Raw genomic sequence first — 26,376 nt, 5'->3', positions numbered from 1 at the left:
AAACTCTACACCCCTGCCCGTCCTCTCCGCTCTGCATCAGCCAAACAGCTGGCGACTCCCACCTTGCGTGGGTCAACTCGCCTCAAAACCTCTTCCAGACTTTTCTCTGTCTTGGCTCCCAAATGGTGGAACGAGCTCCCCACCGACATCAGGACCTCAGACAGCCTGTACATCTTCCGCCGCAGGCTGAAGACCTATCTCTTCCAACAATACCTCGGTTAAGCCATGGTCACCTAACAGATATATATATATTAAAAAAAAAATAATAATTCTTCTTCTTTTCTCTTCTTTTCTTCTTTAACATATAGCACTCCTTAGCAATGACAGTTAGCTCTTAAAGTTGTGTACTTACTTGATTCCTATGGTCTATGTCTAGTACCATCAGGTTGAATGCACTTATTGTAAGTCGCTTTGGACAAAAGCGTCTGCTAAATGACATGTAATCTAATGTAATGTACACCTGGTCAGTAACACAATTCACTCTGGATTTCCACCCTGACTCATCTCATCTGTAAGTCTATTTAGCCTACCTATCTTTAGGAGTTTTAAAGTGTGCTACAAGGTTCCATTTAACAATAATATTCAAATAGTTTACAGCGAATAGCAAGGTTCAATGTGTATGTGCTGGATGGTGTGGTACCTTATGAAAAGTAAGAGTTTTATGGAGTTGCAGACGTTGTAGTGGTCTGCATAGCCACAATATATGAAACACAATAGTTATCAATCAATCTACACATTCCACAACACACCTAATAACCCTTACTCACATCCATCTGTTTGTGCTGCATATTAACTTATTCCCTCCTATATCTGTGTCTGTATAGATGTCTAACCATGCTGAATGATTAAGTTTCTTTTTCTTAAAATAGCTATTTCTGTGTCTCTTTATATCTCAATGTACATCCATGTATTGCCCAATATATACTTTGTATATTAACACTACGCGTATAGAGTATTACACTTCATTGTACATCCCACTTTCACACACAACCTCATTTGGCCAAAATTGAAAAATCTACTTAATCTCCCACTTTATGAATACTTCCTACAGGTACTGCACTAGTTTAGCTCAAAGCACAGTTTAGCCCAAATAGTCTTGTGTTAGGGTGCAATACCATGTTTGACCACAGTGAACTGGCAGGTGTTCATCAGCTGTTAACCCCTAAACAATCAGACGGTTAATATAGAAGTTTATTGGTACATTCGGAGGCTACAGAAGTTACTATTCTTTGCCATGACAACAGTAGATGGTAATGGCTGTAAACCTGAAAATCCTGTTATGTTGACTTGGTTTGGAACGTCCATTCCATTAAAAGGCGTTCACTTAAGGTGAGGTTGGGTTCACCTGATGGGTGTGTTCACTGTCTGTGTTCCTCATTCCACAGATTTTTGCATCAAATGACACGAGTCATAGGACACTGCTGCAGTTTGTGCGCAGTGTGTTCAACATTCACCACCAGATCAAACTCCACAGAAAGACGACACAGAAAGGAGGAAATACTGGGAACACTGGGATTACTGGAGTACTGGAATATCACCACTTCAATGTCATGTCTTTACTTTCACAGTACTTATATGTTGAACAAACACACACATTCCCCGCTTCCTCATTCCACAGATGTTAACCTCAAATGACGTGAGTCATGTGACATTTCTGAACTTTGTTCCTGTTCAGAGTTCAATATTCACCACCAGATCAAACTCAAGGATTCTGCAGTAAAAGGCCACGGAAAGGAAGACGTATTGGGAGCACTGGAATTACTGGAGTACTGGATGACACTTCAACTGCTGCTGATTTTCACATTATAAACAAGAGATCTGGAGGAGCTACGACTCAAAGTGACAGTAAACCTTTCAACTTTCTTGACAGGCAACATTTCTGTGTGCTGTGTTTTAGGCTTCACTCGGAGAGAAAATGGCTTCCAGGTCAGAGGAGGATCTCACTTGTCCTGTCTGCTACGAAATATTCAAAGATCCTGTTGTTCTGTCATGTAGTCACAGTTTCTGTAAAAGATGTGTGAAGAACTGGTGGAAGGAGAAAATGATACACGAGTGTCCAGTTTGTAAGGAAATACATTTATTATGTGATACACCTCGTAACCTGGCGTTAAAGAACCTGTGTGAGGCGTTCTTACTGGAGAGAGATCAGAGAGCTTCAGAGCCTCTCTGCAGTCTGCACTCTGAGAAACTTAAACTCTTCTGTCTGGACCATCAGCAGCCAGTTTGTCTCGTCTGCAGAGACTCAAAGACACACAACAACCACAGATTCAGTCCCATCAATGAAGCTGCACAAGATCACAAGAAAAAACTCCAGAAATCCCTGAAGCCCTTACAGGAGAAACTGAAGCTCTTTGAACAAGTTAAAGGAAACTGTGATCAAACAGCAGAACACATTAAGGTCCAGGCCCGACACACAGAGAGGCAGATTAAGGAGCAGTTTAAGAAGCTTCACCAGTTCCTGCAAGAGGAAGAGGAGGCCAGGATCTCTGCTCTGAGGGAGGAAGAGGAGCAGAAGAGTCAGGTGATGAAGGAGAAGATTGATGCTCTGAGCAGAGAGATAGCAGCTCTTTCAGACACAATCAGAGCCACAGAGGAGGAGCTGAGAGCTGAACACGTCTCATTCCTGCAGAACTACAAGGCTGCAGTGGAAAGAGTCCAGCAGCGCCCCCTGCTGGAGGATCCACAGCTGCTCTCAGGAGCTCTGATAGATGTGGCCAAACACCTGGGCAACCTGGCCTTCAACATCTGGAACAAGATGAAGGAGATGGTCTCCTACACTCCTCTGATTCTGGATCCAAACACTGCTCGCCCAGAATACATCCTGTCTGAAGATCTGACCAGTGTGAGATGTGGAGAGAAACAGAAACTTCCTGACAATCCAGAGAGGTTTGATTATGCTGTCATTGCCATGAGCTCTGAGGGCTTTAACTCTGGGACTCACAGCTGGGACGTTGAGGTTACACCTGATAAACCCTGGGCCATAGGTGTAATAAAGGAGTCTGTCTGGAGAAAGGGTAAAATACCAACTGGCTTCTGGGAGATGTATTCGTTTGAGGGAAAATACATGGCAGCCTCCCCACCACTCTCAGATAAAGTCCTCTCAGTGGAGAAGAGGCCACAGAGGATCAGAGTTCATCTGGACTTTGACAAAGGAAAACTGTCATTCTTTGATTCTGATACAAACACACACATACACACCTTCACACACACTTTCACTGAGAGACTGTTTCCATACATTGCCACCTTGAGTGACCTCTCAATGAAGATATTACCAGAGACGGTCTCTGTCACAGTGGGACAGCACACAGTCCCTTCACCAAGCTCATGGCGTTGGTTTTAGCTGGAAATGCAGCATTTTATTTCATGTTGAGTAAAACTTCTCAGAAATGTCATCGTTTGCCCATCTCAGTGATACTATACATAGAATTATATGCACTATATATATATATATATATATATATATATATACACATATATATATATACATATACATATATATATATACATATGCATATATATACATGTATATATATACATATATATATATGTATATATATATATGTATATATATATCGGTTTCTGCCACAGGAAAGGTCAACAATCTGTAATATGATTTCTTACAGGTTTTTTATTGTCTATTTTCTTCTTGGGATCATTCTGCATTGATATGTCACAATTTTATACTACGTACTAATTGTAAACAGTGTGTGCTATATATTAATCTTCATGGTAAACTGTTTCTGCAGTTAGTACACAAGAAATGAACAGCCTTCACTGTTTTATACTAACAGCAAATAACAGGAACAACTAGCAACAACACACAACAATCAAATTATGACTTTGGAAATCTACAATCAATCAAACGTAATGACGGTTAAATATTTTTCTATATACTTATTTAAGTATATTTTTAACCTTTCACAATATCTGTTTCCACGGTAACAATAACAACTATGTTGATACTGAAAAAAATGTGATGATATGAGGCAAAGGTGGAAGTTTTATTATCTGTGTTGTTTTAACTGAGTTACTCTAACAAAAAGTAAAATGTGAAATGTGTCAATCAGAGACAATGATGATGATGATGATTCTGATAATAGGGAAACCATTATTAGCATGAATATTATTTTCTTCCTTACATTTAAGATTAGCTAATGTTACATGTATGTTTAGCCGTTTGATTTAAGCCAATATAAATCATTTTAATTATATATTTCTAATCTTGTTTTTGGGCAATTACTAATTTTACTGTTCAGAGTTTTGATTTTATTCTGCACTGTTAATCAATTTGTAACAGAACTTAATTTTAAACAGTGAAGACTTCAGGTTTATTTTTAATTCACTGTAAGTTACTCTGTCAGGGAAAAGCAGATGTGTAAACTGTATATAACTGATTACATGTTATCTTCTCTTTGTATTCTGAAACCTACTGGAGATGATTCTTATTTGTTGTTTGGAAATATAAAAACTAATAAAGGTTTGATGATTAGAAATAAAATGGTGTTTGTCAAAACTATTTTTCTCAATAAAATGTGTCCAAGGGTTCTGAGTGTGAATTAAAACTTAGTGGTTTCTAGTTAAGCTAGTTAAGCTAAGCTAAATAATCTGCCACAGAAAAGGCTGACAGTGGTCGTCGCTGTTGAAAATTAGTTTTGATCTGTTATAGTTAAGATATAAATCTGTATTTGTCTTTTTGTCAACAAATCCTATATGCAAAATCAAAACCAGTAATGAATCCATCTACAAACAAGTTTTGTCTGTGCATCAGAGCCTGATATATCTTCATCAGTGTAATGAAACCAAATATCTTCAGTGGGACCAAATAGGCCAGCGATCATCAACAGATGGCTCCCGGGCCACATACGGCCCGCCAAAGCTCACAGCCCGGCCCGCAGAATAATAGCCTGATGAATTCTGAAAATGTGAGGAGGAAAAACCACATATTTTCCAACGTGCAAATGTTGAGCAAAAAAATTGACTTACCTATCACAGTTTACACTGAAATACTGAAGATTCTGGAGCATAGCAAATACATTATTACATTGACATATTAATAATATTACCTACCATTTCAACAGTGCCCCTTCTTTCCTCACCTGCCTTTCAATTCTTTGACAAAACTCCTCCACTTCACTGGAAAGGTAAACAGACAACATAATAATAATAATAATAATAATAAAAAGAGAGTGTAAAACGGTTGAAAAATATTAACTTTGATTAATTAAGCAGACATAAACAAGGCCAAAATCTAATAATAGACAAAAATACATTTTGGAAATTCTGCGCTGGATGAGCTTAATTTATGTCCAATAAATCTCTAAATATATGCTCTAGAGTAGCTAATTACCAATAAGTAGCCTAAACAGTTTCATGCTTGTATGAGAACGTAGGCCTATACATGTTTTCCTCATATCATCCACTTTATAGCTTTAATCATTAATCATGTTTAATATAAAGCACATATTAACATAAATCGTCATCGCGCTTCAGTTTCATGAAACAAAATGTGCGGGTCAAACTGTTCATTGCTAACAAACTAAACTATTACCTTCTAGTTTAACCCATATCTGACATGCCTTTCAGATTATCGTGCTAAAGACAGTCATATCATTTGAACATATCACAGTAAAACATTAATTTCGCTGTCTACTTCATGTCAACAAAATACTTTGATAACAATAAACACATAATGTGATTAACATTCAGTTCTCACACGCAGATCGTCGTCTTCGTCCATGTTCAATAGTTGCAATAGTTTGTAATGCTTCCACTGAAATAGTGGGTGCTGTCGCAAAATACAAAAAACGAACAGGGAGCCAGTGAAGAGAAGCTACAATCAGAGTAATGTGCTGTCGTCTGTTAAAAGCAGTAAGAAGCCGAGCTGCTGCATTTTGAACCAGTTGGAGGCGAGAGAGTGACTTGTGGTTTATGCCGGAAAGAAGAGAGTTGCAATAATCGAATCTGGAGAATATGAGTGTATGCATTACTTTTTTCAAATCAGAGCGGGAAATGATTTTTTTGATTCTGGATATGGTTTTGAATTGAAGCAAACAGGACTGAACTACTTTATTGATATGTTTTTCAAAGTTGAGGTTTGAGTCAAAAATGACTCCTAGATTACGGGCGGTGGGTGTTACGCTGTTGGCATAGGGACCAATGAGGTTAGGATTGAGCTGGTGTGGATGGGAGGATTAACCAATAGGACTTCAGATTTTGAGTTATTTAGTTTCAGGAGATTTTGTGCCATCCAGCAGTTCACATCGCTAAGAGAGTCTAAAACAGCAGCTAGGCTTCTTGGGTCAGCAGGTTTCAAGGGGAGGTATATCTGTGTGTCATCTGCATAACAATGGAAAGAAACATTGATCTAGGGAATATAGTTCATTTACGAAAATTATATATTTTCAATCTTGTTTTTGGGCAATTACTACTTTTATTGTTCAGAGTTTTGATTTTATTTTGCACTGTTAGTCAATTCATAACAGAACTTCTCCATCCTCTCCTCTCGTTTCTCCTTCTGCCTCTCTACTATCCGTCACCTGACAAAAATATATTGATGCATAACATGAACAGTGTGACAATTTGCGGTGTAACAATCATCAATTTTGATGATACAGTTATAGAGGAAAAAACTTAGTCTCACAATTATGAGTATGGATGTATGAAATCACATTTGTAATCTGAGGTTTTATTGTGTTTTTCCCTAAATCTTTCATTGTTGGTGTTTTTTTAAACAGTTGCTGCCTTTCAACACACATGGAAATAATGAATAAAAAGCTTTTTTTAATCTGCATTGTTGAGGTTCTATAGTTACAATAATAATAATAACAATAAATGTTATTTATCAGCACTTTAAAACTCAAAGACAGTTTAGAAGATTATTTTGTAATTGATGAGGAGGATCTTGAAGTGGATGCTGCTTTATTGGGAGCCAGTGAAGGTGTTGCAGGATGGTTTAATCTGAGTCATTTACACTTTGACTTGTAAAGAAGTCTCTTATGTCCACTTTCCTTCTTTTAGACATCCTGTATACATATCACATGGCCACCGATTCAAACGTTAATGTAAATGAAACCTCTAATATTACAATCCGTTTTGCTGACGTTACCCAGGCAGAACAAACGGCCAACATGTTAACAACAACTGACAGCAGCAGTCAGTTTTTTAGTCCTGTTTGTCAGGAGATCTTTAAGAACCCTGTTGTTCTGTCGTGTAGCCACCACCAAGAATCAAGAATCACCAAGAATCAACTGAAGATATTACCAGAGACGGTCTCTGTAATAACGGAAAAGCACACAGTCCCTTCATCAAGCTTAAGGCGTTGGTTTTAGTTTTGTCATCATTTGGCATCTCAGTGATACAACACATAGAATTATATGCACAACATATATGGGTTTCTGCCACAGGAAAGGTCAACAATCTGTAATATGATTTCTTACAGTTTTTGTTGTTGTCTTTTTTTCTTTTTGGGATCATTTTGTGTTGATATGTCATATTTTTACACTACGTACTAATTGTAAACAGTGTGTGCTATATATTAATCTTCATGGTAAACTGTTTCTGCAGTTAGTACACAAGAAATGAACAGCCTTCACTGTTTTATACTAACAGCAAATAACAGGAACAACTAGCAACAACACACAACAATCAAATTATGATTTTTTTTTAAATGTGCTAAACAGCTAGATGTTTTTTTTAATTTGCTAGTCTAAATATTGACTTATTTCAGTTTTTAAACCTTCAAAGTGTGTACACTGTAACAATAACAACTATGTTGATAATGAAAAAAATAATGTGATGATAATGAGGAAAAGGTGGAAGTTTTATTATCTATGTTCTGTTTTAACTGAGTTACTCTGAGAAAAAGTACAATGTGAAATGTATCAATCAGGAACTGATGGGAAGAAAATAAGGAAGAAGACGATGATGATGATTCTGATAATAGGGAAACCATTATTAGCATGAATATTATTTTCTTCCTTACATTAAATATTAGCTAATGTTACATGTATGTTTAGCCGTTTGATTTAAGGGAATATAATTCATTTTAGAAAATTATATATTTTCAATCTTGTTTTTGGGCAATTACTAATTTTATTGTTCTGAGTTTTGATTTTATTCTGCACTGTTAATCAATTTGTAACAGAACTTCATTTTAAACAGTGAAGACTTCAGGTTTATTTTTAATTCACTGTAAGTTACTCTGTCAGGTAAAAGCAGATGTGTAAACTGTATATAACTGATTACATGTTATCTTCTCTTTGTATTCTGAAACCTACTGGAGATGATTATTAATTGTTGTTTGGCAATATAAAAACTAATAAAGGTTTGATGATTAGAAATAAAATGGTGTTTGTCAAAACATTTTTACTGATGAAAATGTGTCCACAGGTTGCGTTAAAACTCAATTATTTGTAGTTAAGTCCAGTTTAAATGTTTGTTGCTAATATGCTGCCACAGAAAATGACAGAGGCAGAGAGTTGTTGTAGTTTTTCAAAATTAGTTTTGACCGGTTATGTTTAAAAAAACCTTTGCATTTGTCTCTGTCAACAAATCCCACATACAAATCTCATATACATCCAGTTATGAATGCATTTAAAATCCGATATACAAATCAAATCCATTAATGAATACATCTACAAACAAGGATTATCTGAGCAACAAAGCCTGATATACTATATATTCATCTTCTGTGTCATAGAGCTTAGTTGTTGTATAAAAACCATTAAAAACACACCAATAAGACACACTGTTGCACTGAGTGACATGTTCCTTCATCACCATGAACTCACACACTGCAGTTTATTCTGACTCAGATAGGGGCGTGTGCTTCCTGCTTCCTCATTCTACTGATGTTAATCTCAAATGACTTGTGTCATGTGACATTTCTGCACTTTGTTCCTGCCCAGAGTTCAATATTCACCACCGGATCAGACTCAAGGATTCTGCATTAAAAGGCCACTGAAAGGAGGACGTACTGGGAACACTGGGATTACTGGAGTACTGGACACCACTTCAACTGCTGCTGATTTCACATTATAAACAGGACAATTAGAGGAGCTACGACTCAAAGTAAAAGTAAATCTTTCTACTTCCTTGACAGACCAACTTCCTTGTTTGTGTGCTGTGTTTTCAGCTTCACTCGGAGAGAAAATGGCTTCCAGATCAGAGGAGGATCTCACTTGTTCTGTTTGTCAGGAGATCTTTAAGAACCCTGTTGTTCTGTCGTGTAGCCACAGCTTCTGTAAAGACTGTTTGCAGGAATGGTGGACAGAGAAAGTGGTACACCAGTGTCCAGTTTGTAAGGAAATACATTTATTAAGTGATACACCTTGTAACCTGGCGTTAAAGAACCTGTGTGAGGCGTTCTTACTGGAGAGAGATCAGAGAGCTTCAGAGCCTCTCTGCAGTCTGCACTCTGAGAAACTTAAACTCTTCTGTCTGGACCATCAGCAGCCAGTTTGTCTCGTCTGCAGAGACTCAAAGACACACAACAACCACAGATTCAGACCCATCGATGAAGCTGCACAGGATCACAAAGAGGAGCTCCAGAAATCCCTGAAGACCTTACAGGAGAAACTGGAGCTCTTTGGACAAGTTAAAGGAAACTGTGATCAAACAGCAGAACACATTAAGGTCCAGGCCCGACACACAGAGAGGCAGATTAAGGAGCAGTTTAAGAAGCTTCACCAGTTTCTACAAGAGGAAGAGGAGGCCAGGATCTCTGCTCTGAGGGAGGAAGAGGAGCAGAAGAGTCAGATGATGAAGGAGAAGATTGATGCTCTGAGCAGAGAGATAGCAGCTCTTTCAGACACAATCAGAGCCACAGAGGAGGAGCTGAGAGCTGAACACGTCTCATTCCTGCAGAACTACAAGGCTGCAGTGGAAAGAGTCCAGCAGCGCCCCCTGCTGGAGGATCCACAGCTGCTCTCAGGAGCTCTGATAGATGTGGCCAAACACCTGGGCAACCTGGCCTTCAACATCTGGAACAAGATGAAGGAGATGGTCTCCTACACTCCTCTGATTCTGGATCCAAACACTGCTAATCCAGGACTCATCCTGTCTGAAGATCTGACCAGCATGATATATGGAGAGAAACAGAAACTTCCTGACAATCCAGAGAGGTTTGATTACCACGCCGCTGTCCTGAGCTCTGAGGGCTTTAACTCTGGGACTCACAGCTGGGACGTTGAGGTTACATATGATAAACTCTGGGCCATAGGTGTTATAAAGGAGTCTGGCTTGAGAAAGGGTAAAATACCAACTGGCTTCTGGGAGATTTCCTTCTTTGAAGGAAAACACATTGCATTCTTCCCACCACACTTTCAAGTCCTCTCAGTGGAGAAGAGGCCACAGAGGATCAGAGTTCATCTGGACTTTGACAAAGGAAAACTGTCATTCTTTGATTCTGATACAAACACACACATACACACCTTCACACACACTTTCACTGAGAGACTGTTTCCATATATTGAAACCAAGAATCAAACATCCATGAAGATATTACCAGAGACGGTCTCTGTCACAGTGGGACAGCACACAGTCCCTTCATCAAGCTAAAGGTGTTGATTTGATCTGTGAATGCAGCATTTTATTTCATGTGAGTAAAATTTCTCAGAAATGTCGACATCAGATGTTTGGCATCTCATGATAATGAGACAAAGGTGGAAGTTTTATTATCTGTTTTGTTTTAACTGAGTTACTCTGAAAAAAAGTACAATGTGAAATGTGTCAATCAGGAACTGATGGGAAGAAAATAAGGAAGAAGACGATGATGATGATTCTGATAATAGGGATACCATTATTAGCATGAATATTATTTTCTTCCTTACATTAAAGATTAGCTAATGTTACATGTATGTTTAGCCGTTTGATTTAAGGGAATATAATTCATTTTAGAAAATTATATATTTTTAATCTTGTTTTATGGGCAATTGCTACTTTTATTGTTCAGAGTTTTTATTTTATTCTGCACTATTAGTCAATTTGTAACAGAACTTTTTTTTTAATTCACTGTAAGTTACTCTGTCAGGGAAAAGCAGATGAGTAAACTGTACATAACTGATTACATGTTATCTTCTCTTTGTATTCTGAAACCTACTGGAGATGATTATTAATTGTTGTTTGGAAATATAAAAAATAATAAAGGTTTGATAATTAGAAATAAAATCTGTATTTGTCTTTTAGTCAACAAATCCCATATAAAATCTAAACCAGTAATGAATACATCTAGAAACCCTGGGACGAGGTGTAATAAAGGAGTCTGACTGAAGAAAGGGTGAAATTCATGGTCGTCTCCCCACCACACTGAACTTTTTAAACACTGGATGTTGGTTCAGGTTCCAGTCTGCAGCTGAATGCTGACCTTGTTGATGCTGCTGCTCATCAGATCATCAAATGGTGCAGACTCTGTAACTTTTACTCTCAGGCTCAACACTCTGGAAAAGGGGCTGATTCCACATTTAAACTGGAGATTTACAGGAGCTCTGGCTCACCGTGCAGGGTCTCCTCTACATGTAATTGATTGTGGCGTGCTGCCACGGCAAAATAGAAGCTGCCACACCTTCAGAATAATGTTTTTGTTTCTGTTTTGTTTTTACCTTGTTTTTATGTTGTTTTATGTTTATGTTAATGTAACTTATTGTATGAAATGTGATTTTGGCACAAAACATGGTGTTTTTCATGAAATGTGACGCTACGCTGCAAATACCCTTGCTTTGAAAAACCAACACCGGAGTCACCACCTTCCTGTCTGGTTGCAGCGCGAGAAAGACGAAGAGAGTAGAGACAACAGTCCGACGTGGAGGGAGAGAAAAGGGTGAAGGAAAGGTACCTAAGCTAGGTTATATTTGATTTTTAAGAAAAACAAGAAAAATGAAGTGCTATCAGTCAGGCTAATTAGGCAGTTGTGTATTATGCTTGCTACAGTACAAACATTCAGTTTGTAGCCATTATTCCAAATGTTAAAAATATTCTAGTCTCCCAGGAGACAGGAGGGCACAGTTGTGTCTGTAGTTGTGCTACAGCCTTGTATTTTTACATTGTAGCTATTTTCTTCAATGGATGGACGGCCTTTTTCTTTTGTACACATTCTATGCAGGAAGAGATGTTTATTTGACTGTATTCAGTTTCGACTAGTTTAGTTATTTAACTTATATCTTTAATTTGTTGTTGTTGTGTTTGTTGTTTTGGCCTAGTGATGCTGCAAGATCCTATTTTCAATTATTATTTTCGATACATGTACCGGAAACTCTATAGTAAATAATGTATTTAGAAAAACATTCAGTTTGAAATAGTCATAATTTAACATTTCAAAATTCATGTCGTTGTTGTCGTCGTCACCCCCCCTCTTCCACTCGGGCAGACCTCCCCCACGGTTTAAAAAAATCCTGGAGGAAACCCTGCAGTGAATGTCATTATAAGGGAAAATCTTTTGAATGACGGGCTTCTGCTTTCATCGTTCTGCCTGCTTTGGTTCTATGTTGTGGAAAAGATGAGTGTCTGTGAGATGCATTTAAACTCTGCTGTCAAGGTGTCTACCTCACTCACCTCCATCACGCCCCCCATGCCTTATCTTCACCTTCCTCCTCTCCATGTGTTCCCTCAAACATCTGGAGCAAACATGAGATTGTCAGTTAATGTGTGTCCATTGCTCTACACTGTAAAAAAAGTCTGTAGATTTTACGGTGAAAAACTGCTAAACCATGACAGTAAAAGACGTAAAATGATAAATGGGTTAATTCAGTTTCAGTAACAATGAAACACTGTAACTGTATATATCAGACAAAACAGGATTTTTTAAAAAATTTTGGGGGGGGGAGAATACATTACTCCACTGTAAAATACTCTGGCACTGTGTTTGTAACAAAAACATACTGTTATATATACACAATACATCACTGTAATTTTTGCATTCATTTTTTGTAAAAATACTTTTTCTCACTGTTAAATGTACTAACCACCATATCTCTAAGAGAAATGAACTGTAATATTTAATGGTAAAATCTTTCATTTATGCTGCATTTATTAAGCATTTTCTTGTCAATTATATGGCAGAACAGCATTGCTTTTGATGGAAAAAAATTTTTACGGTAAAATATGGAATAAAATGGCAATCTAAAACGTGAAATCAACAGTGCTATTATCATTTTACCGTAATATTAGAAAAAGTTGCACCGTATTTATTACGGTAAAGTTCTGGAAACCACAGCTGCTGGTTTTTACCGTAAAAACAACAGTTTGTTTTTACAGTGTATATAGGTATAACAAGTAATAATAGACATAAAATGTGTTCACATCATGAATTAACATGTAATCAAGACAGAATTTTATCCTAGATTTGATCATTTACATGCAGCTACAGTCACTCACATGTGGGCTCCCTTCCCTGCTCTGCCCTGTTCGGGACGTCACCGTCACATTGCCGAACGTCACCGGAAAGACCCGAGTAGTCCCGAGTAGACCCGAATGAATGACGAACAGTTCCGGAGGACAAGTTACTAGTTAAGTGCGCCGCTGCTGCTGCCGCACATCCTCGTCGGTTATTTGCATCGTTGATTATTATTATTGATTAGTTTTATTTTTGTCAAACCTCACCACAGCAGGTCCTGTACCTTGTTCATGTGTGAACCAATTAAAGAGGATAATAAACTCTGAAGTAGCTGCAGTTGTTCTAACAGAAAACTAAGGCCAGACTGTGTACGCCAGCATACAAAATATACTTTACAACATGTCTGTTTAACTCTCTAAAATTAAACAAACATAAGCTAGCTAATGTTAATGCTACCCTAACTGTAAGCTGATTAGAACATTTCTTAGGGTGTCTAGAACAATGAAAAGCATAAGGCTAGCTTATCTTTGACTATTAACTTCATGTTTCAGTTCACTTTACAGCTGTCCTAACCCAATTTTTATTTTCCAATTTCACCAAAATCAGCGACATAACTGGTAGCCTACATGAATCTTTTTCATTCTGCCTGCAACTTAACATTTACATTTTGAAAACACACAAAAAAGAAAAAAAACACAAAAAAATAATACAAAAAAGGGGGAAAAAATAAAAAACGCACACAAAATTAAAAAAACACAAATAAAAAACGTATTTTTACAGAAAACACACAGAAACACACATAAGAAACACAAAAAAAACATAAAAACACAAAAAAACACATTAAAAAACATGCAAGAAACACACTACAAGATACAAAGAAATTACAAAAAAATAGAAACACAAAAAACACACAAAAATTACAAAAAAAGAACAAAAAAAAGATAAAAACACAAAAAATAGCCCAAATCACACACAAAAAACATTTAAAACACACACACAAAATTACAAAAACACAAATAAAAAACTTATTTTTACAGAAAACACACAGAAAAACACATAAAAAACATGCAAGAAATACACTACAAGATACAAAGAAATTACAAAAAAATAGAAACACAAAAATTACAAAAAAAGAACAAAAAAAAGATAAAAACACACAAAAAATAGCCCAAAATCACACACAAAAAACATTTAAAACACACACACAAAAATACAAAAAAACAACAACATAAAATCACACACAAAACCACAGTCTTTATTACCTCATGGAGAGGTCTTGCTCCGGCTCTTTTATGGACTCCGGTGGTCCGTTGACCAGCTCCGGTTCACGGATGACACCTGATCTAACGGCCGCAGCTAGCTAACATTACGGTTAGCAACAGTTAGCCGTTAGCTTCGCTTTAGCAACAAGTATAAATCGTTCTCCATCAGAAAACTAACCGAAAGTCGAGGCAGAGCAGCCAGGAGGCCTCAGAGGGAAAACCTGAAAACATTTTCTCCGTAAAATATTTTCCAATTTCACCAAAATCAGTGACATAGCTGGTAGCCTGTTAGCATTCTCCGGACAGCTCGTACCGCCCAACAGAAATAACGTGTTGCTAGGCAACGGTTCAGTCAGTAAGTAACCGAAAAGTCAAGTTCTCCGTAAAATATTATCCAATTTCACCAAAATCAGCGACATAACTGGTAGCTTACATGAATCTTTTTCATTCTGCCTGTATATGCAACTTAACATTTACATTTTGAAAACACACAAAAAAGAAAAAACACCAAAAAATAATACAAAAAAGGGGGAAAAAAATAAAAAACGCACACAAAATTACAAAAACACAAATAAAAAACTTATTTTTACAGAAAACACACAGAAACACACATAAAAAACATGCAAGAAACACAAAAAAAACATAAAAACACATAAAAAACATGCAAGAAACACACTACAAGATACAAAGAAATTACAAAAAAATACAAACACAAAAAACACACAAAAATGACAAAAAAAGAACAAAAAAAAGATAAAAACACACAAAAAATAGCCCAAAATCACACACAAAAAACATTTAAAACACACACACAAAAATACAAAAAAACAACAACATAAAATCACATAAAATCACACACAAAACCACAGTCTTTATTGCTCCGGCTCTTTTATGGACTCCGGAGGGTTAAACGCGGTCCGGTGGTCCGTTGACCAGCTCCGGTTCACGGATGACACCTGATCCAACGGCCGCAGCTAGCTAACATTACGGTTAGCAGCAGTTAGCCGTTAGCTTCGCTTTAGCAACAAGTATAAAGCGTTCTCCATCAGAAAACTAACCGAAAGTCGAGGCAGAGCAGCCAGGAGGCCTCAGAGGGAAAACCTGAAAACATTTTCTCCATAAAATATTTTCCAATTTCACCAGAATCAGTGACATAGCTGGTAGCCTGTTAGCATTCTCCAGACAGCTTGTACCGCCCAACAGAAATAACGTGTTACTAGGCAACGGTTCAGTCCCAGCAGTTTATCAATATTTAATAAACTTAAGAGTTAATTTGCAATAACAGATACCTGGTTCTGATTTATTTTAACAAATCATGTTTATTAGGTAGTCTAGTGGATATTAAGCTTCATTTTTAATTAGACATTTTAATAATAAATCTTATTGTTAACCCTTTGATGCACAACATGTGTCAAAAATGACCCGCATTCATTTCCCATGTTATTTTTAACGCTGCTGTGTGTTTCTTTGCTCTATCTTTTGAAATCAATTAATTTCATGATTGAATATTCAAAATATTCTTACAACAGATTATTATTTCCATTTCTCCCTTCATACTTTTTTATCAAGTTAATGTTTTCCCTCAAGTTAATTGAGGAAAAAACCTGGAATACTCAATGATGAAATTAATAGGGCTGCAACTAACGATTATTGTCATTATCGATTAATCTGTCAATTATTTAAACGATTAATCGATTAGTTTGTCAATAAATGATTTGTTTGGTCAATAAAATGTCTAACAATATCAATGAGTGTTTCCAAACCACAAGATGACGTCCTCAAATCTCTTGTTTTGTCCACAAACCAAAGAGATATTCAGTTTATTGTCATAAAGGAACAAAGAAACCAGAAATATTCACATTGAAGAAGCTGAAATCAGAGAATTTGGACTTATTGTCTTTAAAAAAAAACTGCTCAAACCAATTATTGGATTATCAAAATAGTTGACGATTAATTTAATAATCGATTATTGTTCCATTAATCGAATAATTGTTGCAGCTCTAGAAATGTATTTATTGCAAAGATATAGAACATAAAAACTCAGTCGGGTCACTTTAGACCATGTTGTGCATCAAAGGGTTAATGTTGACATTATAAAAGCGTCTGTATAATATTACTATTAACTAAAACATCAGACTTCTTCATTTGAACACTCATTCAGATCAATAAGTGTCTGTGAGGGCTGCAGAATGACTTGGGACGTGTTAGAGTCACAAGTCTGTATCTTAATTCTAACAATATATCATCATTTCTGAGTCACTTCATACTTTTATTTTCTCCTCAGAATCAGAATCTGCAAAGTAACAACAGCTGTCAAATAAATGTAGGAAACTATACATATAAAATAGGTGTAAAATGGAAATAAACATCATATAAAATTGAATTAATTAACCATGACTAGTAAATAAAAGCATAAAATGTGTGTAGTGGCACTTTTAAGATAAAAAGAGACGAGACAAGACGTGAATGTGGTCAGTAGATTATATTATTCTCTTTTTAAAAAAGACTTCATTACAAGATTTGACTTCATTCATTCAGACACAGTCAAAGTTTTTACATTTCAGTGTTCTAAATACTGTTTATCACTAACTGCATAACAACATGGAACCACTGCATCTCTCCAACCTGCTGCATGTCTTCAGGCTCAGTAACAACCAGTCAAACGTGGAAGAAATATCCACATCTGAGCTTCTAAGGTGGCGAAAAAAAAAAAAGGATACGTATAGTCCAGGACCAGCTCCAGAAACCTTCAACTGGAGAGATTTAACCCTTCATCAGGCAAAGAACTATATTTGGTAACTTCAGGTAATATTTCGAGAAACAATATGCAAATTTACTAGATTAAAGTGGCAAATCTACAAGAAAAAAAGATGCAGATTTAAGAGATTTAAAGTGGCAAATCTGCGCGAAAAAAGTTGCAGATTCACAAGAAAAAAGTGGGAAAATGAAAAAAATGTGTAAAAAAAACAACATACGAAAATAATATTTTGAGAAAAAAATGTACAAGATTAAAGTGGCAAATCTACGAGAAAAAAATGTGCAGATTTATGAGATTTAAAGTGGCAAATCTGCACGAAAAAAGTTGCAGATTTACGAGAAAAAAGTTGTTTTTCCTCCTTTTTTCTCGTAAATCTGCAACTTTTTTTTTCGCAGATTCACCACTTTAACCCTTAATAGGACACTCATTGAAATACTTGCAAATTTCAACCCTAGAGAATATTGGAGGATATTACATACTGCCAGAATGTGTAAAAAAAACATATGAATATAATATTTTCAGAAAAAAGTTTACGAGATTAAAGTGGCAAATCTACGAGAAAAAAATGTGCAGATTTATGAGATTTAAAGTGGTGAATCTGGGAGAAAAAAGTTGTTTTTCTCCCACTTTTTTGTCGTGAATCTGCGACTTTTTTGCGCAGATTTGCCACTTTAAATCTCTTAAATCTGCAACTTTTTTTTCTTGTAGATTTGCCACTTTAATCTAGTAAATTTGCAACTTTTTTCCCGAAATATTACCTGAAGTTACCAGATATAGTTCTTTGCCTGATAAAGGGTTAACCATTTATTTGACTGTTTCAGGTGTTTTTTGGTTTAATGTCGACTCTGTTGGACGGTAAAATTACTAAATTTTTTGTCTTTTAAAAAACAAGGATGACACAAATAAGGAAGCGTGGAGAATGTAGTTTCTTCATTTGAGTTTGAGGAGAGAAATCTGCCTTAAAACAGACTTCTATAGTTTATTAATTAATATACCTGATTCAAAATGTGACAGTCCCATGAAATAAATGGTCCCAAAAATGTTCCACTTGTCCAACATTTCAGTTTATAACCTCTAAAAAAATAAAGAGTGAATTCCCAACAGTGTCAGATTGAGATAAATGCTAAAGCAGCAAACTAACAGGCTAAATGTTCACATTTATCCTCTTTTAATAATGAGCTTTAACCATAAAAAGGGCAGCGTGAGTATGTGGCTGAAATATGAGCCACCAGAAACTGAATTTGAATCATTTATATTTTAATTTGAATTCCTTAACTTGAATAATTGCATTAAAAACTGAATTTGAATCACAAGATTTGAATTTGTATTGTTCAATTTGAATCATTGGGTTGAAAAAACTGAATCTGAATTTGTAATTTTGAAATTAAAATATAATTTTTTTGAACTGAATTTGAATTGTGAGAACTGAATGTTTCAGTTCCAAACTAATAAATTCAGTTTCAAATTACAATTTAGATTCATTGTTTTCAATGCAATGATTCAAATTGAACAATACAAATTCAAATGATGTGATTCAAATTCAGTTTTTTTAATGCAAATATTCAAGTTAAGCCATTCAAAATCAAATTTAAATGATTCAAATTCAGTTTCTGGTGGCTCATATTCCAGCCCGTACATGAGGTTTGAGTTTGTCCAGTAGACATTAAATTCTGTAGATTTTTAAACTTCTATATTTCTGATAAACTTGGGATCAAAAGCTCCAAAACACTTTCTGATGGACCTTGAGGTAAACGTGTTTACGGTGAAGAATTAATGAACTTTCAGTCAGAGCCAAAGTGTCTTTTAGTCGTAACACCACCAGGAATTTAACTCTTGGGTGTTAAATTTACATAAACGTGAGCTGTTCTTTCCTAAAAAGTCTAACTGGAGTAACTAGCAAAAGGTAAAACTGAGAAAAACTGCTTTAAAGTCTTTAAACGTGTTTTAACTGGCCAGCCAAATGTGTTATATGTAGAAAAGTGATATGAGACTTATTTCTACATGTATTGATGTCATTTTTATGCTAAAAAATCATGATTTATTTGATCTTTGACCCCGAAAATGTAGTTTCTGCACTCTGGTTTTGCTGTAAAAGGTTCTAATAGTGATGTTGTCGTCTTCTTTCAGCTTTTATATTTAGTTTTCATTAAATTAACATTTTTAAATTGATTTTGTTATCAAGTGTTTAACAACTCCATTGAAATATTTGTCTATTTTAGACTTAATATTATAAAGTAATGTTATATTTTAGTCTTAATATAATTTTATCTCACTTTTCTTACTTCATCACTATCTAGATAATAATTTCCCTTTGAAATAAACTTATAATTTCTATTATTTTTATGTTTAAAATGAGTGTATATATCCAAAGCAGACTGTGGTAAGTGTAATTTCTGCTTGGTTTTGAGTTGGATTTTGTGGTTTTTATAAATTATTTCTCTGAAATAAAGCAAAATTGAAATCTAAAACTTTGTCACAAGATAAAACAGACATCAAGGAGTTCATTTTTAGTTAAAACTCAATTTTGACTGAAAATATAGTTTCTGCAGTTAGACTTTATAGGACAGTGAAGCTAACTGACGTTCAGCTCTGAAATAAAATAATGTCCACCAGATTTAAAGAAGATGACCAGAACTCTGGCGCCACCTTTGGGACAAATCTTTACACTTTTAGTCCCTCAAGGAATAAAAGATCCAAGAACAGCAAAGTTGCATTTCCATTTTTTTCTCCATCAAGCAATTTTGTTTCCAGTTTTTAAAAAAAAATTCAGATTCATGAAGCTTCTCATGAGATTTCTTTGCACATTCGAAGCAGAATAAATCCTAAAACACAAATTCAACAAACTGTAAAAACTAACAGAAGGCTGAAAAGCAGCGTTTTCCTTCTCTGGCTGAACGTTTCCAGCCTGTTTTAGCTGTAAACACACAACAGTAATGTCACTGTTTAACCACTAGAGGTCAGCAAAACAACCTCTGGCTGGAGGTTGAGTCTCTTTAAAGGGACAGTTCACCCCAAAATTATAAAAACATATTTCCCCTGTTATCTGTCGTGCTTTTTATCAATCTATATTGTTCTGGTGAGTGTTTGAGATACTGGCTGTAAATAATTCTATCTTCTCCTGAATATAATAGAACTAGATGGTACTTGTGGTGCTCAAAGTGCTAAAAAAAAACCTCCATTACCGAAACAATCTAGATTGCTAAATAGCAGCACAGGTAAGAGAAGGAATTATGGGATTTCTGGGTGAATTGTCCCTTTAAAAACCATTTTAACATGAATAAAATATGGGTCAATGACATCATCTTACACAGTGTCAGTTGGTGTAACCAGTATTTTTTTTCCCCATAAAAATCTGATTATATACAGGAAAATAAATGTGAACTAAAATAAGAAAAAAATACAATCCACGTTTACATTGCAACACTACGGTATATAACATTTTTACATAATTTGTCAAAACTTTTGAAAAAAATGGTTGTATTTAGAATTTGTTCTGCTCAATAGTGACGAAATGTGTAAATGTAGGAATGGTAAAAAAAAATAAAATAAAAAAATTCATTTGATGTTTTTTTTAAATGAAGTAATTATATGTATAAGTCCACTTAAATACAATGTAGGTGGATAAAGTATTTAATATTCATAATTTTTTTGTGGTTACACCATTTGACATCTTGCCAACCCTTATTTGTCTTTGACCCATAAACGTTATTTCAAAGTACAATATCTCAGATGGATCCAGACTCTAATATCTATAAACAGACTTGATAATCGGCAGGTTGTTGTTATGAAAAAAAAAAAAACTTGCTACATTTTGTTCAGCGTCTCCGTCACAGTAAGTGATGTTTGGCATTGAAGCACAGTTTCATGATTTAAAAAAGGAAGAAAGAGCAGAAAAACCTGTCAACAATGAGACACAACAGACTCTCTGACAGGTTAAAGCTGAACTACTAATACCTGGATATATAAACATGATCAGGTTACATTCATCAGGTGGACACAAACAGGAAATGTTCCTGTTTGTGTCTGCTGGATGTGTGAATAATCAACATTCACTACAACAACTTCAGAACATGTTAGATGTCGTGTCTACAGCTTGTTCTGCTGATGAGGCCCTTAATTAATTAATTAACTGATGCTGCTTTAACTAGAACTTATACTGCATTTAGTTCAGGGCTCAGCAACCTTTATGGGCAGAAAAAAGGGGAAAAAAAGTCAGAAACGGAGCCGCAAACCTTATTTCAGCCTGACGATGATGATGATAAATCAGCTGACTGAGTCTAAACCAGCCTACAGCTTTACTGACAGGTCATAATGAGCATTTATTAATATGATTTAGTCAGAAAGCAGTGAGGACACTAAGTGTAAAGGAGAGGCTCGACACTTAATATAACAAATATCTCAGGAGGTTTGGATTTAAAGCGTTTATAGTCTAGCGAGGGAAACTTTAAACTAGACTTGAAGTTGGAAAAATGTAGACGTTAAGGTGCCGTAGACTTTCGTAAGCTATGATGCTATTTAAGCTATTTAAGCTATTTAAGTTGACAGTTGTTGTTTTTTTAAATGTTGTAATGCCGTATATAAACTGCACATTTTTATAATGGAAGAATGCAAACTGCTTTAGGTCTACACCAGGGTCGGCAACCTTTACTGACTAAATAAGAGAAAAATTGTCGGAATTGAGCCGCAAACCTTATTTTGAATGAAAATAAAACAGCCGACTAAGTCTATATTAGTCTACCAACATGACTAGTTGATTGATATGATTTTGTAGTTTGTAATAGAAAGCTAGTCTAGCTGGGGAAACTCAAAACTAGACTTGAAGTTGGCAAAATGTTTAAACTATGATGCACATTTTAGTTGACTAATACAGTCATGGAAAAAAAAAAATTAGACCATTGAATAATGAAGAGCTGATATCTAGACATTTTAAATGTTTATTTCTTGATAATGATTTTGGTTATTATCAATAAAACCATGTTAAACATCTAGATATCAGCTCTTAAATTAAACTCTTATCAGATATTTTTGTTGTTATCATTATATTTGTCCAAACAAATGAACCTTTAGTTGAACCAGACATTAAAATGAACAAGAAATTGAAGAAAACAAGGAGGTCTGATCATTTTTTCCATGACTGTATGTTAAAAAGAAATGCTTTATTGCCGTATATCAGCTGAACATTTTAACAATTAAAGAATACATATTGCTTTGGGCCTACACCAATGATACATGAACATTAAAATGTGCTTTTTTTCCTGTCAGAGCCACATGGAGCGGCTGCAGACGGCCTGAACCTGTAGATATGTGTCATGATTCCAGTTTCCTGCAGCAGCAGCAGAGAAGATGTAGATGATCCTTCAGAGGTTGTTCTCTGCTCATGCATAGTGAGTCTACCAGCAGTGTTCATATTGCTCTCTAACCTCCACATTAACCCTCCACCACACACACAACCAGCCCCTCCCTCTAACCTTTAACCTTTAACCTTTCCTCTGATAACGCAGCAGACACCAGGCGTCCGCCACATTCAGGACGTTAGCGTTTGTTTCACCTGACACGAGTCTACAGCCCCGACGGGCCGCCAGGCTCTAGGACGCCATCATTGGTAAATGACGGACGGTGCAGCCAAGCAGGGCTAAAAACTGTCCAAATTAATGAGAAAATATGAAAAAAATACCCCTTCTCTTCTTCTCTTCTTCTCTTGTTCTCTTGTTCTCTTGTCCTCCTCCACCCGTCTGTCTCCTCTGGAACAGTTTGGGTGTTTAGTGGAGTTCGTATTAAAGGCGGTGCTGATCTTTCTCTCCTGCTGCTACATGATGATCCGTGGCTCTGGGACCGACTCGTTGATGGACTTGTGAGGCAGAACGTTGGCGCCGTTCAGGTAGAGCTCGTCGTTGACGATGACGTCCTCCCCCAACACCGTCACGTTCTCCATACGCACCTGACGCCACAAACACACACATCAGGGGTTGGCCATATCCCATCATTCACAATTATACCGCTATATTTATTTTTTTATGAGTAAAAAAAAGTGTTTCCATTAATGACCCAGACTGTGGAGCTCCAGAGTCTCGTGTGCTGCTCTAACGTCACATTTCAACCTACTGAAAGTTTATCTACACTATTCATAATATACAGTTAAGAGTGTCTGTCACCCGTCAGTCAGTCTAAGCCCCGCCCACCTCTCCGTCCTCCTCCGAGACATGAGGCGCATTCACACACTGAATATTAGCTATGGGCATCGATTCACGAATATTCGAATAGTCATTAAATCATAAAAAATTGAATAGTTCATCATATCTGGAAGAAAAACAAAAAGTTGTATTTCTGGTGCCTTCCACCGGGGGCAGCGTAGCATTTGATGATATAGTGTGGCAGCTAGATGCCAAACTGGAGAAGAAGAAACAAAGGGTACGGTCGAATAGACAAAAAAATCAGCTCCTAAGTCCTTTCCTAACCACTTTTCCTTAACCTCAATGGAAAACGTCACGAGGTCAAGGAAAGATGAGAAGGAGAGTTCATGAGGAGTTAGGAGAAGACGATCGCGGTGTTTAGAGAATCCGACTGCACTTACACTTAGTCTACGTCATCACGCCACGGCCAATGTTGACCGGTCGGCCTTATATGCTGCTACCGCAAGGAATTGTGGGACGGCATTACCTCCTTTCCTTTCGTAAAGGATGGTCCGGTGTATCCTATGCTAAAGGAGATACTAAATGAAGCATTGAAGCTCCTTTCCTTAACAGTTAGAGACCCTCCAGTTACAAGCCTGAGTTACAACATAATGTCTTTTTTGGTAATTGTGTATTTTTTTTTATAATTTTGTATCTTTTTTTTATAATTTTGTGTCTTTTTTGGTAATTTTGTGTCTTTTTAAAAATAATTTTGTGTCTTTTTTTAATAATTCTGTGTCTTTTTTGGTAATTAATTACAAGCCTGATTTCTAACCTCTAGGCCCACAGACTGCCCACTTTACACTACATTTTAGATTTTGAATGTTTTTTATTTATTTATACAGACTTAAAAAAATCATATTTTCTGTCTATTTTTCTTTTTTTTTATACTGTAAAGAATATCGTTATCGCAAAAATGCCCTGAAACATCGTGGTAATCTTTTAGGGCCAAAGATCATCATCAAACTCAACAATCACAACAGGATCTACGTGTCCCAAATATAACAGAGGAGAGGATAATGAAGTGGTCTTTGGTAGAAGGAGGCCTGTGTGGGTCCGTCACTCACCCACTGGCCCACTGAGGAGCTCCAGCCCACGATGCAGCTCTCCAGCCAGGAGTGGGATCTAACCCGCGCCCCCTTCAGCACCGTGCAGCGCTTGATCCTCACGCCGTCCTCCACCACCACGCCGGGCCCGATGGTCACGTTGGGCCCGATGGTGCAGTTCTCCCCGATCTGAGCCGTCGGGTCCTGCACAGGGACACCAATACACAGAGGATTAGGATTAGTATTATTAATAAACACTTTTGTTGTTTTTGTTTTTGGACATGCAGACGGGTTGGACTCACCACCAGGACGTTTCCTAGGAAACCAGGTCCTGTTCGGAGCCGGTCAGCAGCGTTCTGTCGGACCGACTGGAGGTACATACACATCCCTGTTAGGAAGTCTTTAGGCTGACCTATGTCCATCCAGAAACCTGCAGGGAGACAGACAGGTAGACAGGGAGACAGACAGACAGACAGACAGACAGACAGACAGGGAGACAGACAGACAGACAGACAGACAGACAGACAGAGACAGAGACAGACAGAGAAACAGACAGACAGACAGACAGAGAGAGAGACAGACAGACAGACAGACAGACAGACAGACAGGGAGACAGACAGACAGACAGACAGACAGACAGACAGAGACAGAGACAGACAGAGAAACAGACAGACAGACAGACAGAGAGAGAGAGAGACAGACAGACAGACAGACAGACAGACAGACAGACAGACAGGGAGACAGACAGACAGACAGACAGACAGAGACAGAGACAGACAGAGAAACAGACAGACAGACAGACAGAGAGAGAGACAGACAGACAGACAGACAGACAGGTAGAGACAGACAGACAGAGAGAGGGACAGACAGACAGAGACAGACAGACAGACAGACAGACAGACAGGTAGAGACAGACAGAGACAGACAGACAGACAGACAGACAGACAGACAGACAGAGAGATACAGACAGACAGACAGAGAGAGAGAGACAGACAGACAGAGAAGAACAGATACAGACAGACAGACAGACAGAGAGACAGAGAAACAAACAGACAGACAGACAGACAGACAGACAGACAGAGAAGAACAGATACAGACAGACAGACAGACAGACAGACAGAGAAACAAACAGACAGACAGACAGACAGACAGACAGACAGACAGAGAGAGAGATACAGACAGACAGACAGAGAGATACAGACAGACAGACAGAGAGAGAGAGACAGACAGACAGAGAAGAACAGATACAGACAGACAGACAGACAGACAGACAGAGAAACAGACAGACAGAGAAACAGACAGACAGACAGACAGCATACAGAGATAGAGACAGTGAGTCAGTTAATCGTCATGGAAACATAAACCAGGAGTCTCTTGGTGATCTGCAGCAGGTGAGGAAGTGAAGCTGAAGATCACATGATCAGCAGACATAAAAATCACATAACTTAAATTCAGCTTTGAAAAACTAAACGATACAGGCTGATAAACTGATTCATTATTAAATGGGTTTATAGTTCAGTAAATATGATAAATCAGGAGGAGATTCTGTTATTATTTCACAGCTTAATAAACCAGGAGCTGCTCAGAGCTTCACCACAGATTCATCAAGGTTTCTGAGAGCAACAAAAGCCACTAGGACCTGGTTCAGGGTCAGGGACCTGGACCAGAGTCAGGGACCTGGACCAGAGTCAGGGACCTGGACTAGTCGACCTGCTGGACTAGAGGATGGAGGAGGTGTAACTGCTAGTGATGCTCCAGAGAGGGATGAGGATCTAGAGATGCACCGATAACTGACTCCTCCTACTGATCTGGA

General features: G+C 37.0%; 3 protein-coding genes across 3 annotated transcripts in view; 2 read left to right on the top strand and 1 right to left on the bottom strand.

Moving 5' to 3' along the window:
• The first annotated feature begins 1,915 nt into the window (after positions 1-1,915).
• On the top strand, positions 1,916-3,340 carry LOC131968137 (nuclear factor 7, ovary-like). Its single transcript, XM_059328880.1, has one exon. The coding sequence runs from the start codon at positions 1,916-1,918 to the stop codon at positions 3,338-3,340; it is 1,425 nt and encodes a 474-aa protein (XP_059184863.1).
• Positions 3,341-8,938: 5,598 nt separating this feature from the next.
• On the top strand, positions 8,939-11,347 carry LOC131963963 (nuclear factor 7, ovary-like). The gene has a single exon (XM_059328395.1). It carries the CDS (start codon positions 9,151-9,153, stop codon positions 10,555-10,557), a length of 1,407 nt encoding a protein of 468 aa, XP_059184378.1. The 5' UTR covers positions 8,939-9,150; the 3' UTR covers positions 10,558-11,347.
• Positions 11,348-21,152: 9,805 nt separating this feature from the next.
• The window catches only part of gmppb (GDP-mannose pyrophosphorylase B), an 11,476-nt gene continuing 6,252 nt past the window's right edge, over positions 21,153-26,376 (bottom strand). Inside the window, exons 8-10 of the mRNA XM_059328398.1 lie at positions 24,866-24,993; positions 24,585-24,767; positions 21,153-23,285 (exon numbers count right to left, since the gene is read on the bottom strand). Of these exons, the coding sequence (XP_059184381.1) occupies positions 23,154-23,285; positions 24,585-24,767; positions 24,866-24,993 (443 nt within the window). The 3' untranslated portion in view covers positions 21,153-23,153. The remainder of the gene's footprint in view (positions 23,286-24,584; positions 24,768-24,865; positions 24,994-26,376) is intronic.

This window comes from Centropristis striata, chromosome 3 (genome assembly GCF_030273125.1).
Source record: "Centropristis striata isolate RG_2023a ecotype Rhode Island chromosome 3, C.striata_1.0, whole genome shotgun sequence".
Classification (NCBI taxonomy): domain Eukaryota; kingdom Metazoa; phylum Chordata; class Actinopteri; order Perciformes; family Serranidae; genus Centropristis; species Centropristis striata.
The sequence above is the reverse complement of the archived record's forward strand: the minus strand, read 5'-3'. Positions and strand labels throughout refer to the sequence as shown.

What these genes read in the sequence shown, in the direction of transcription:
- LOC131968137 (XM_059328880.1), top strand. Translation starts at nt 1,916, where the DNA reads ATGGCTTCCAGGTCAGAGGAGGATCTCACTTGTCCTGTCTGCTACGAA.
- LOC131963963 (XM_059328395.1), top strand. Translation starts at nt 9,151, where the DNA reads ATGGCTTCCAGATCAGAGGAGGATCTCACTTGTTCTGTTTGTCAGGAG.